General features: G+C 33.4%; 1 protein-coding gene across 17 annotated transcripts in view; it reads right to left on the bottom strand.

The window, feature by feature from the left end:
* The window catches only part of USP15 (ubiquitin specific peptidase 15), a 124,525-nt gene that overhangs the window by 14,082 nt on the left and 95,903 nt on the right, over positions 1-14,540 (bottom strand). For 9 of the 17 annotated variants that reach the window (XM_038549857.1, XM_038549859.1, XM_038549858.1 and 6 more), the window contains 6 exons: positions 7,711-7,884; positions 5,796-5,954; positions 5,492-5,716; positions 789-872; positions 604-698; positions 312-503 (listed from right to left, as the gene is read on the bottom strand). In XM_038549857.1, the coding sequence (XP_038405785.1) occupies positions 312-503; positions 604-698; positions 789-872; positions 5,492-5,716; positions 5,796-5,954; positions 7,711-7,884 (929 nt within the window). Of the gene's footprint in view, positions 1-311; positions 504-603; positions 699-788; positions 873-5,491; positions 5,717-5,795; positions 5,955-7,710; positions 7,885-8,151; positions 8,209-8,250; positions 8,267-14,062; positions 14,209-14,432; positions 14,530-14,540 lie in introns of those variants that run through there. The other 8 variants (XM_038549867.1, XM_038549866.1, XM_038549869.1 and 5 more) reach the window with 6 other exon arrangements.

The raw sequence follows: 14,540 nt of genomic DNA, 5'->3' as shown, positions 1-14,540 counted from the left end.
TGAAGCATCCGAAATTTGTTAAAATTTCAGAGTGCATACATGAGAAATTCCTATTTTTTCCAACTGTAAACTTCTAGTTTAAAACAGCTAAAATAATTCATGCTTTCTGGGTTTGCAATTACCTCAGTAATGTGTTTTTACATGGTCAAGAAAGTGAAATAAACTATAATTTGATTTTTAAAATTGCTACCTGTTTAAACAAAGTTGAAATAATACAAGCTTACCAAAATATTCAGATAGTACACCATGTATTTACTTTTATTAACTATTCTATCACTCATTTTGTTAATGTAGAATTGTGTGACACTTACCACATTCTCAAAAGCAGGAGATTATAGAGCTTATCTTCAGTATTATTTCGTGGTACAGCCATAAGAAAAGGCTGGCCAAAAAGTGAAGAACCAGTATGGTGGGTATAACTTGAGTGTCTAAATTTTTCTCTTAGGCAAACAGGAATAATCACATGTTCTGTATCTTCTGTCCTATTGATGTTAATTTCAAACCTGTAAGGACAAAACTGACTGTAAAACTCTGAAAACTTTTATGTTATTCCCTCTGAATTTTTTCCCAAGTAATATTTTGCACAATGAATTTTATACTTACACATAAATATCGTCCCGTTCCATAATACTACTAAGGTTTTCATCCATAGCGAATATTCTGTGAAATCTATGATTGTATATATCAGTAACTATCATCTAAAAGGAAACATATTTCTATTAGGCTGGTTTTACATCACTGAAACACTAAATTCCAACTTATATACTTCAAACCCAGAAACACATTACCTTATCTGCAGGTACTCCTGACAAAGCAGACAATGCTGTACAAAGATCAAGTATGTTTCCAATTTTGGGGACAACCACTTTGTACTAAAAAACAAAAACAAAAAAAGCTGTAATGAATTTATTACTTTGGAAGAAATACTCAGTAGATGAAAATGACCTCATGGTTGCCTCCTCACATTCGCTTGGTATTTGGTTCACAGTGTCCGTCTCCAATCCTATCATTAATCCTGGCTGATAATGTCTTTTTGTTTTTTTAAAAATATTTTATTTATTTATTTATGAGAGACACATAGAGAGAGGCAGAGACACAGGCAGAGGAGAAGCAGGCCCCATGCAGGGAGCCTGATGTGGGACTCAATCCCGGGACTCCAGGATCACACCCTGGGCCAAAGGCAGATGCTTAACCGCTGAGTCACCCAGGCGTCCCCCTGGCTGATAATGTCTATATGGATAATTTATCTTCGCCTTATCGTTCCTTCGCTCTTTGATTCCGAGACCCACACTTACATTCAACTGTAGTTCACTTCTTGCACCTTGTCATAAACTTGCCCCACCTCTGATATCTTAAACCTCTTATCAGGCTACTGACTGACAGCTAATTATTATTCCTGGAAACTCATTTTCCCATTCTTGGCTTGCATTTAGAATTCTAGTTTTAATTCTTAATTTTCTCTGGGTTTACCAGCTTCCTACTGTCTTCACGCCCTTCCATCCAGATCCCACAGGATCCATCACTTCAATACTCCACTGCAAAACGTTTAACTATTTTGTTATTCAATTTTATTCTTGCTATACTTTCTTGGAGCTGTTCAGATATGCTGGAGAAAACTGACCAATTTTAGAGACTGGTTTGCTACAAATCCACAGTGCTTAAATCTTAACAGATTGTTCAACACTAGCCAGAAATTCTGTGCATCCCTTATTTGCTTCTTCTTTCATTTTTCCCAGTAACTATATACAATCTTCACCATTCCTTAGGCTTCCTTATTTTACAATTTCTCCCTTCACTATCAGCAGAATACCAAAAAAAGTAGAGGCTACTGGATAGGAAAATATCCAACTTTGTGTCCCTGAACAAACTTCTAAAAGGTCCTTTTCTCCATCTTTTTTCTACACAGGGAAAGAGAATCAGATGTTACCCTTCCCATCTAAGGCTACCACTAGCATCTATGTTCTGATTCCCATCCTGTTCTACTTCCTTGGGAACCTAACCCAGGAATCATCCTTTATGTCATTTTACCTTGATTCTTACGTAAGCAATGGAATAATCTACTAGTCTCTCAAAAAACCCACAAAAACCAAAAAACAAAATGCAAAAACCCAGTCTCTCATTGCCTTCCCTCTGATAATCCCCCTCTAGTTATCTTCCTTTCTCCTCTGCTTTATAAATATAACCTTGTTAAAAGTAATGTCTATAATGACTATCTTAAATTCTTCACTTTCCATTCACTTATCAATCTACCCCTAGCTTTCTGTCCTCATCTATTTAACCTATTACCAAGGTTGTCAAACTCCTTTAGAGTTTTACCCTTCACCCCCTTCTTGATTCTATATGCTCTCTTTAAAGCAGGTGACAATATATTCTAATTTGCTTTGTCTCAGCCCTGGATGAACCTGCTGTCCTGGTAATATAATGATTAATAATGGCCCCTTTTATTTTTAAAAGAGTTCTAGTTTAGATGATACATTACAGAGTCACCCTAGCCTTAGGGAATCTCATCCTTCTAAGACATTCAGTATCATTGTCATAGAACTCACTGCCCAATTTCTATCTCAACCAGACATCTCTCTTCTAGTCTAGATAGATAAACTTAATGCTTACTGATAAGCTCTAATTTTCCTCATGCACCTCAACATGTCCAGTACTAAACATAGATTTAGGTCATGTTAGGGCAACATATCCAATATTACAACAGGCTTCTTCCTAAACCTTGCTTCCTATATATATCCCATTAAGGCAAATAGCACCAGTGTCTCCTCAGTTTTGCAACCCAAAAAACTTGGCATCATTTTTGAATACTCTTAAACATTTTTACTTTTTTTTTTTTTTTTTTACATTTTTACTTCTTATATTCAACTGATTCTTCTGTCACCCTGATACTAATCTTAAGAGTTCTAGTCATTTTCATTTGTCATGTGATCACTGCAAAACTCTCTTACATGGTCTTAGTATATCCGACCTAAGTTCTTCTAATCCAGTCTTTGCAGTAGCCTGGGTCTTCTTTCTCTAATAAAAATCTGGTCACATAGTGCTCTATTTAATAACCTTTAATGGCTCCCCTAATTTTTAGGATGAAGTCCAAATCTCCTATCTTGGCAGCAAAGTTCTTTATGAGCTTTGTGAGTTCTTCTGCTTACCATATTATCTACTTCTAATTTCCAGAAGTGGGCCATGTCGTCTTTTGCCTTTCGGTCTTTGTATATGCCACTCTGTTGGTCTACAATGCCTTTATTTCCAGCTTTCATACACTTAAAACCTAATCATCCTTCAGGATTCAACACAGGCATTGGCAGTTTGGGTGTATCATTCCTTTTGTATGTATATTCCTACAGCACTGCCACAGCATTTTTCACATTGTATGAAAAGGTTCTCAGGAACAAGAACCAGGAACATCTTTGTATTTCCAGCACTTTGCAGAGAATCAGAATCCAATACATAATACATGTTAGTACAATTACTAATAAACTTCTAAGACCTAAATCAACTTCACTGATGGGAAAACTCATCAAGTAGGTTAACTCAGCTAAATTTCCCTTTCCTTTCTAGCTGGTTAAGCATACCGTTAGCGAGCCTATCATTTTGTATTTGAGTTGTTACTTCTTTGAAGTAGAAAAAAAATGCCCGATTCCTTTATGCTAACCATGGCTCCGATCTCCACAAATCTGTATTTTTGGCCACCAAGTGAGAAAAGAGTTATACTAATGAAATTCATATTGCTGGAAAAATAATTTAAAACCCAAATTATGGGAGAACATTCAATACACGCCTACAGCTAATGTGAAATTTGAATGTGACCTGTCCCTATGTAATATAGCTTACTTTTGTATTATTGGCATAGGAGAGCACTGTCTTCAACAAATGTACTTTAGAGAATGTGAGCATATATTCCCCTGGCAAAAAATAAAAGCAGGCCCTCCTAGGCCCTACTCAATATTCTGAGTACTACTGAATGAAATATTGATATGAGACCATCAGGATCAGTGAGTTTGTAAAGGAAACATAAAGAAGGAGCAAAAGAAATAGGGGAAATTTACATTACTGAGGGCACGACTAGTCTTCACTAGACTTTAATTAGTTTGAATGAAAGGACTATACTTGTACTAGGAACACTTCATTTATAATGTTCTTGTGGACAGTAAACCCAAACACTTCCACCAAATTAATGGTAAGATCATAACTTTGTTCAAAAGCAGACCTTTCATACAGATCTCATGATATTGCTATTGGTTGAATTGTGTCCACTTAAAATTTATGTGTTGAAGCCCTAACCACCAATGTAATAATATTTGGAGATGGGGCTTTTGGGAGCTTTACATGAGATCAAAAAGGTGAACCTCCATGATGAGATTAGTGTCCTTATAAGGAGATGCTAGAGAGCTTGTGTGCTACAGGTATTCTCTCTCAACACACTGAGGATAGGGTTGCCTGTAAACCAGGAAAAGAGTCTGTACTAGATACCAACCATGCTAGTACTCTTGATTTTAGACTTCCAGCCTCCAGAATTATCAGAAGATAAATTTCTGTTGTTTAAATCCACTCAGTTTATATGGCATTTCATTAGAGCAGCCTGAGCAGACTAATACAACTATGCTCTAAGAAACTGCACTATCTGACTAGAACTCTGAGCTAAAGATCTTTAGTCAACAGTCCTCTAAAGCAGGAACCATGTCTGCTCTGTCTGCCAAACAGAGCTTTACATTCTCATTGGGTGCCCTACACATATTTGAATGAATATAATTTTTGAATACTTCTGCTTTAGTAGTACTACAAGTCAAGGGGGTTGGAAATACAATGATTTACAAAGTTCCTATCTTCAAAGAACTCACTAACAGAGAAAAGATAAGTAAACCAGGGGTCATAATAAAATTTGATAAATGTGATAACAACATTTCAGGGGCACTCAAAGTAGAAGAGTAAGGAACTACTTTTGTTAGGGTGGTTCAAGCGTCAGGAAATGATTAACTGATTAGTGAAGGAAGAAAATATAGTGCTTTGCTTAGAACATTATTGAAGCGAATATTTATAGCTGAATTAAATTTCTATTTCTCTTTTGAGTTCTTAAGATGCTTAAAAATTACAGGTATTTAAATATACCACTATCAAATCATGAATCAAAATGTATGGTATTAGTTTTACTTCCAACAGCCCACTAGAAAAAAACTTACAATTAACATTAAAGTTCAAGTTGGACAATAGGAAAAATCTTTGTTAGGCTCATATTTATCTTACCACTGCAAAATTGAACAACCTCTCATTTTTCTTTCATAAGAAAAAGACTGAGAATTTTGTTTTTATAAATAATGATAATTTATAAATCCCTCGCCATTTCAAGATTCTAAAAAGTTGTACTAATTCCCAAAGTATTTAGCTTGTAAAATCTCTTATATAAATAAACTTATTATTGAATTGTGCTTGAAGTACAAGGTCTCAACACTAAGTTTTTATAAAAGTAACAAATGCAAAGAAAATAATCATGACTTACCTGCATAGGTTTGGTAAGTGGATCCATTCTGACTAAATATACTTCCAAGGTACGTTCTTTTTTCATGGGCAATGGAAGTGTCAAGTAACAAAAAGGATCAAATGTTACTGAAATCTTAGCACATTCAGGACAAACTAAAGTTGATTTGAAAAGGCCGTGAAATATATCTACTATGATAGAATCATTTCTTTTTAAATGGTTTTCCCAGGCTTCTTCAGCAACTATCTGTAAGAAAACCAGACACATATTACACAAAGATATCACATTATTATAAAAGTGGTGACAATAATGACATTAAATTTACCTTATCTGGCCTTCCATCTGCATCTTTTAATTGTATATACGGTTTTTTCCTAATTCTATTCAAATCTTCATGTAATCCATCTAATAGGAAAGCTAAAAGCTCTTGACAGTCTTGCTGCTGGTATCCAGAAAACTGAGGTGCAAAACGTCCTACTTGGGTCTGTAAGAAAAGCAAAAGTATAAAATCAGTTATAGGGACAAGACTGATTTAAAAAAAAATTGATTCTCGGGAATCCCTGAGTGGCTCAGTGGTTTAGCGCCTGCTTTCAGCCCAGGGCATGATCCTGGAGACCCGGGATTGAGTCCCACATCGGGCTCCCTGCATGGAGCCTGCTTCCCCTCTGTCCGGGTCTCTGCCCCTCTCTCTCTCTCTCTCTCTCTCTCACAGAGAATAAATAAAATCTTAAAAAAAATAAAAAAATAAAAAAATTGATTCTCATCATTCATGGATTTCAATTTTGTGAATTCATGAACTGCTAAAATCAACTTGTAGCACTTTTGCAGTCATTGGCAGATATGGTAATTACACATACATAAATATAATTACATATCTAAATATACATATATTTTAAATATTTTATTTATTTATTCATGAGAGACACAGGGTAAGAGAGCAGAGACACAGGCAGAGGGAGAAGCAGGCTCCCTGCGGGGAGCCTGATGCGGGACCCAATCCCAGGACCCCGGGGTCACGCCCTGAGCTGAAGGCAGGGGCTAAACTGCTGAGTCACCCAGGGATCCCCTCTAAATAATAAATAGCTAATCTGTAACCCAGAAACGAAATGCTGACCTGAGTAAAGAACAAGGAGAAAATATGGTGAAGTTTTGTACAAAGGATTTGGAAATACTAAAGACTATTAAAATTCAATAATATTTCTGGATCACTAAAATAATTACAAAGCTCTCATTTAGTTGGTGTGTCTAAAGAGGATAAATCTCAGGAATGTTTGTGTTTATATATAATTTTCTTAGTATTTGCAGTACTAAGTATTTTTTTGATAAAACCGAAAAGAAATGTGAAAGAAAAGTCAGGTATCAACAGACTGTTTACACATAATTTCAAAAGACAATATCCAGTAAAATAAAACTAACTGGAATCATGGGTAAGGGTTGTAAAATAGTTTGTCTAACCTAGCTTGTCCAAAGCTCAGAAAGTTAAAGAAGATAAACACAGTAGTGTTTTATTTTTTAAGAACTACTATATTGTTAATAAAATGTTGCCTAGTAGATGTCTATATGAGCATCATTTAAGTTGTGTTAAAAAACAGCTGAAAACTGCTATTCTCTTTAAAACAGAACTCACCTGTTAATAAATATGAAGACTTTTTAAACTATATAAAACTAAATTTCAGCTCAATTCTTATTTGAATGACAAACTAAATTATTTGAGGTTTTATTGGTTCTGAGAAGTAACCACAAGAATAAACTTAAAAGTTTAAGGATTATATTAAAAATATTTAATATATGGTGGTTTTGCATACCAGTCTCATTTCATTAATTTTTCAAACTTACGACTCTCAAATTGAGTTCTTAGATTTCGATGACATGCCCAAATTTAGCCTTTACATTTGTAATAAAAATTAATGTAGGTTTCTCAGATACTATATTCTAAAACCAATTTACACATACTCTCTTGTCATTTTGTACCATAACAGTGTTTTCCAACCTTTATTTCATTATTGCCCTCCCCACCCCCCAGAACCTTTTTGGACATTTTAAAGTAAACATCTGTCCCATCCCCCCATCTAGAAAATTTAACAGCAGAGATATACTGTGTATCTATTTGTGCTGGGTCCCTATGGAGGGCCACAAACCAACCTAACAGTTATGACTTTGTCACTCCTTCCCCAAAGAACCTATTTTTGTCCTCTTGGGGATGATACAGCCCTCACTTAAAATATATTTACTATACTAACCTTAAAGGCTCTTGGCGTGACATAGCTAAATTTTCCAGACCACATTTGTTTGATCAATTCAGCATAAGATTTAGCTATTTCACCTCTCATTCCTAAGGGATTGTCAAAATTCAGTTCTTCTTGATACTTATCATTGAGGAAGTATTCAGTAAGTGGAGGTGTGTTGCTCAAACACTGCAAAGAATAAAACACATTTTCAAGTGAAAGTAACCACACATTAAACATGTTAAAATGAAGAGAGAAACAAACTGATTTGCCACAACATACAGAGAAAAATTTAAATGATGGCTTCTTGAACTAATAAGTAACCGGTTAAATAAACACTCAAATGATGCACTCAACTATTCATTTCCCAAATTTCAAATCAATTACTTATAATAAATGAAAATGCTAATATTTGTTGCTGTAAAATCTGCATTAATTTTAACCACAGCAAACTACCTGTTAACTGGGAGAGAAGCTCAGAGTTTTCTTTCCTTCTTTTACTTGATTGGTAGAAATTATGGGTTTGTCTACTCATCCCAGGCACCTGCAAATTAGCCTGAGTAGGTAAAAACTGAGACAGAGTGCAAGCAAGAAATTAACTTTAAAGAGGTATTTACTTCCAATGTCAATTCCTTATCATGAAAGAGAAGCCTTTACATTTTCCATTTGGTCAACCACTTTTAGAAGGGACAGTACAGGTTAGCTGAGCCTGAGGAAACCAACTTTTGTTATGTGAACTCTGGCTAATGTGCTTTTACTTCAAGTTCTTCATTATCAAAACAATCCAATTTTCCTTTATGGCGAGATTAAAACTATGAGTAAGTTAATTCTCCAACTCTTTTCCATTTAGAATTAAATAATTTAGGATTTAAAATAAAATAGATGGCAGAAGTACAGTTTTTCCACAATATTTTATCTCAAGATGAATGATTTTAAGTTGATAATACCATACAATTTGACTTAATTATGAATCCAATATTACTTTATCAACTAGATGTCTAGCATCATTAAAAAGAGTATGTAATGACTGACAGACAATACGGTTATATAGGTCTTTTGTTGTTGTTGTTGCAGGAAGAAATTTATCTTGGGAGTCAAGTGGCAAAATACTTTAAGTGAAGGTGGTTGCTTGCATGGAAGGAGTAGAAACCTATTCTTAGGAGAGCCCAGATTTATATGAATGGAAATCAACATTTTTCAAAGCTTGCTTTACCACTAATTTGGTTTAATAGTCTGGGATCAAAGTCTCGGCAGCTATGAAAAGTTCAATCTGCTGGGTTCATTTCAGTAACTTCGGTACCATAAACTATGTCTATATACCATGTACGGTTTGGCTAAAACTTCAAAAATTAGGCATGTTCTTTTTTTTGAAATAAATGATAAACTTCTATTTTGTGGCTTCAATTATGAATTAATTTGTGTTTATGCAAGTAACCATAATATCTATTTTAATATTTTCAATGGAATAAAAATAATACTCCTCAAATTGGCAGTCTATAATGTCATGGACTTTGTTATAATTTTTCAGCAACAAAAGCAATATAAAAGCAGTTTAAAATGTTTGGGGTAGAGTATATAGACCTTAGCTTAATAAGCCATTTTTATCAGTAACGAAGTTTATGTGAACAAGAGGAAGATAGAGGTAGGTTATAGCATAGGAGGCAATTCGGGAAAGGATACTTTGCTACTTCTGAACTCCTTTTATACTTCAACTTTTCATAATCTTACACACCTTTTAAGATTCATTCTCTTCCTTTTGCACTAAATGTTCTTTTTAGTTATAAACCCAGCACTAGAGGTAGGGTCTGGCAACCCAGAATATACCATGGCTACCCTAAAAGCCATTACTTAGTAGTATCATTTGATTTAGTACAAATAGGATCAACACTATATAGTCAATATAGGCAAAGAGGCAGGAGGAGGAAGTCAGACAGTATTTCCAACAATTATTTTTCAAATCCTTCTTATTATCGTTTTTTCAAATCCTTGTATTTGATCAGTTCAGGCTTAGGGTTATACTAAGAATCTGATATTCCACTACTGTCTGTAACACCATTATACAAAGAATTTATAGTTTTACCAAACTAAGAATCAAGTTATACAAAACAATAATTTTTGAACTTTCTCATTTAACTGTTTACATGTATCCTTATCTTGCAAAGAGCTTCCAAATATAACTGAAAATTGTGTAGCTTTCCAATAGCATCCAGAGTGATCTTCCTAAATTTATTATCTAATCATGTCATTTCCCTCCTATAAATCCTTAAATAACAATTTCAGAGTAAAATCTCAAGTTTTTGGAAGAGTCTGTCTTTTGCCTACCTATGTAGCCTCATGTTTTGCTTTACCTTTATCTGACTCCATCAAAGTCTTACTTGATTATTTGCGGTTCCTTGACCTCCATGCAATCTCTCACTCTGTAAATTTGCAATATCACTCCATCTATGTGAAATACACCTTCTTTGTCTTACTGACTTCTACTAAACCATCAAGATTCAGGTATCCTGTGTAGGAAATATTCCTAAATTTCCTTACAGTGTTTCCTCCTGTATGTTTCCATATTTCATAATGCTCACTTTTATTACAGTACTTATTTTATAACACGCTGTCACTTTAATTTTAAGTTTGTCTGTTTTGTCAAATGGACTGAGACCTTCATGAGAACAGGAACCATTATATCAATTATATGTATATCTCCAGCACTCAGCAGGTGTATATTAAATGCATGATTAATAAAACATGTTTTTGCCTGTAGTTTTTACAAATGTTTTTATCCTCTTGGTTTTTTACTCTTTTCCTTCAATGTTAGGCACTTTAAAAGTACTTAAAATTTTCTTGAATGAATTATTACTAAATGAGGCAAAAATATATTAGCTGGTAATGAATAATCTCAAAGATTCTCCAAGCACTTTTATCTGAATATTAAGCCAAAAGAAGAATAGTACCTATTAAAAACTTTCCCATGCTTTTGTGCAACTCTTAATTTTGGAGCCCTGAGTTTGTGTCCCACATGGAGTGTAGAGATTTTAAAATAAATAAATACACTTAAAAACAAAAACAAAAACCCTTCCCTTTTGTTTTTCATTTAGTCCACTACCTGCCTTTTAGTGGGTCTCTGTTTGGATTTTTTAAGTCCTTGACACAGGGACCAGTGATTATTTTCAAAATGACACCTGCCATTTTGAAGTTGACAAAAATTCAACATTAACAAACTAAATAACAAAAAAAAATCCCAGTTTTATTAAGTGTTTGTATTACGTGTCAAGATATCATAACTAATATATTTTGAGATAACCCCTATATTTAAATTTAAACCATTAAGTCCTAAATGGCCCAAAAGAGCATTCTAGTTGTTAAACATCATTTTAAAAAAAATGTAGGTATAGTTGATACAATGTTACATTAGTTTCAGGTGTACACCAGAATATAATGCTTTAAGAAACTCACAAGCTGCATTTAAAAAAAAAAATTTATACAAACACATAAATACAGAATTTTTTTTATAAATACAGAAATTTAATAGACAGTTAAGTATTCTACTAATAAGGCAAATATCGTAATAGCTCAAAATATCAGGCTTTTCTTTCTCATACTGAAAATACCTCTCTCCCTTACCTTGAAAATAACATTATTCTTGAAATAGTATAAAAACCACTTAAAATATTGTAAGTTCTCCTAAAATTTTGACTATAAATTTCACCGTATAATTAGAATACAGGTCAAACAACTAAAATATTTCCATGCCTCAAGTGTTATCAGTATTCAGCGCCATCACTGTGGCAGAAGAAAGAAGGTCATTTCTTAAAATTGATCATAACGCAGTAATTTATGCAACTCATTCTATCTTTTAACATGAGGCTATCTTAGAAACATAAACATCTTTGACAGTTAAAAGAACACTGGACACTTGGACTTCTTGCCATTAAATACAATGTTTTAAGAATAAAAATTTTGATTAGTTCAATAATAAAAACCAACATAACCATACGTCTAAAGTATCTCTCTCAAAAATTCCTCTATTGTAACAAACATCACTCTTCTATCTGACTGGGACTGTCCCAAAACAATTCCTTTCCTAAGACATATATATATTAAAAGCCCTACATAGGTAGACATAAGGCATTTCCTTTTTAGCCTGTAAAATACTTTACTGAGTGACGTAATATGGACCTAAAATCACACGACATGTGCTGTGCACCTATGTGGATATATTTTTCACTCTCCATGATTCTTGAACTGTGAAACATAACAAAACTCATCCTTTCTTAACATACACGGTTTTTCCTAGTAAAATCTGAGAATATAGATATAAATCTATCATTGAAACAAAAGGGATTAGATCAACAATATTAGTACGTTATTTCTGTGGCTACCTATAAGCTTTGTGACATTCTATCAGTCACGTGACACGCTGAGCTTCAACTCTGTTAATTCAGATTTCAACTCCCTGCCACTGACAAATACCAACACCTCAGTATTTCAGGGAGAACTATCTCTTACAACTCATTACCAAAAAAATGAGGTCCAAATATGAGGTATTGTGACTGATCATAAAAAAATGTATCTTAAGCCACATTTTGTTTATCATAATGGTGCCTATAGTTGTTCCCAAAATTGGGTAGAATTTTGTCAAATACCAAGCTAAAAGTAAAGCAATAATCAGAATGAAGATAAGAATTCTGCACCAATAGTTTCAGTTTTTAATGTAAAAGAGAATAAATAAAACTAACAATAATGAACAAGCAAAACTGCACTTGTTAACTAGGATAAATATTTCTATACTTAAATATTTTTTATGATTCCTAGGCAAATTTATAGTGTGTGAATTCAACAAGAGGATCTGAAGATCTAAGGATTAAAAAACTAAATTTCATATTTAGTATATGTTAGAGTTCTGGCATTCATTAATTTATTAGCTTTTGTAATAAAATGACTAGTTGGTTAACTAGAAGGTTCAGGATATAAGCTAGTATGAAAAGTTATTGATCCATGAAGAATGAGAGACTGCCTGGGAATGTGCAAGCCAATCATTTTGTAAGCAGACATGACTGCTAAGCATCTGTTCCTAAAAGTGGTTCTGTGGTTCTCTACTTGCGCTTGCCTATGCATTTACAATAGAAACTGTAATAAAGAGTATTCTTGAATGTGAATCTGAATTAGGAGTCTTAAGACATAGTCCTTAGTTTAATGTATTAAGATTGAACCTTAGCATGTACCCCTAACTCCCTTTCTTAGAATATTCTCCTGTAAGAAATTCCTACTCATTCTTTAACACTTATCTCAGAATCTCTTAAAAACATTACATCTTCCTCAGCACCTCAAGGAAGAACTAATATTCCTTCCTCTAAAGTAACTCTGTATCTTGAGCTCACTTATACTGTACTTATCTTAAGAGTAGTATCCAGTCTAACCCACTTTTGTACCTCAGAGTCTATATAGCACAATGCCTGACACATACATTAATAAAAGTGTGTTGAATGAATGAAAACTGGTACAGTAGAAAGACTGGAAACAGTCCTTAGAGAAATTGAGAGCAGTAGAAAATACTAAAGCGAAAACACTGAATTGTACCATTACAGAACTATAACCTATTTGAAAGTTCTAAAAGTTCAAAGAATAAAAGTCCAAATAATGCCCAGGCAGGCTTTCCTAATGAAGGAAAACAGCTATAATGAATGCTCCAAACTATCAAGATAAATCGATAAAAGTAAAAGATATGTAAAGGAAAAATACTTGGAAACAGATTTTTATAAAGACTCTTCCCCAAATCTTCAACCCAAACATAAAAATTCGAAAGAGAATTCTTCTAAATAATCAAATGTCTCATTGAGTGGACATTCGGCTCTATGATTCAATACATATAAAACTTTAATCACTGCCACCATGAAGAACTATTTTTTTAAAAGAATGCATATATCATTCAGCTATTTTATGAAGTTATAATTCTCTATGAAAAACTCTCTAGTTATAAATTTCCATATATCTAAAATTGTAATATTATGTGAGGTTATGATTTTCTTTCATTATTTAATTAGTTGGAAAAGCTACAATGTTCTGCCCATAACTTTTCCTTATACACATATATACAAATCCTATTGCTCTTACATTATTTTCAACAAGTTCTTCCATTAAATATGTTGTGATCAGTAAGAGTGATGTTTCTAGAGTTCTCTGAAAAAATATGTGACTCATGTAAGTCTCAATTTTGTATTTCACTATAAACTTCTATATTATTTTTTAAACTGATGAAGTGAAATAAAGTTCTACTGTATAACCAAATCTCAAGTCTGTAATCAACATATTTTAGGAAATGAATAATTAATAGCCATCCCAATAACTTGTAATGAATCTGGAATTTCCCCAGTACCTGGAAAATAGCCAAAGTAATCCCCTTCAAAAAGAGAAAGTTGTCTTTTGTAATGCTGAATATGAACCACTCCCTTTCTGTTCAGGTGCTCCAGAAGCCCAATTTTCAAGTGATCATGTATGCTCACTATTTTAGTAAACCGGTAACTAGAACAGGAAAGAAAACAAACTTAATTTTTGATTACCTAAAGCTTTGAGTTGTGTAACTCATTCTGTAACTGATCAAAATGTAATGCCACTCACAACCCTTTAAAAAAAGTAGCTACACCTTCAAACTAACCAATACTAAAAATAAAAACCCAATCTAAAATGAGGAAACCATTTTATTTTCTTATGATTTAAAAATAAAACCTGAAGTAATCCATGGTTACCTTAGAATAACCCAGTATGTTTTTCCTGGATTTTAAGATTAGATGGGATAAGAATTTTCAGATTTGCCATGCTATTGTTTTTCACTTTGTCATGACAACTGTATAAAC

The sequence above is a fragment of the Canis lupus genome, chromosome 10 (genome assembly GCF_011100685.1).
Source record: "Canis lupus familiaris isolate Mischka breed German Shepherd chromosome 10, alternate assembly UU_Cfam_GSD_1.0, whole genome shotgun sequence".
In the NCBI taxonomy this organism is placed as follows: domain Eukaryota; kingdom Metazoa; phylum Chordata; class Mammalia; order Carnivora; family Canidae; genus Canis; species Canis lupus.
This window is presented reverse-complemented; position numbering and strand designations above follow the sequence as displayed.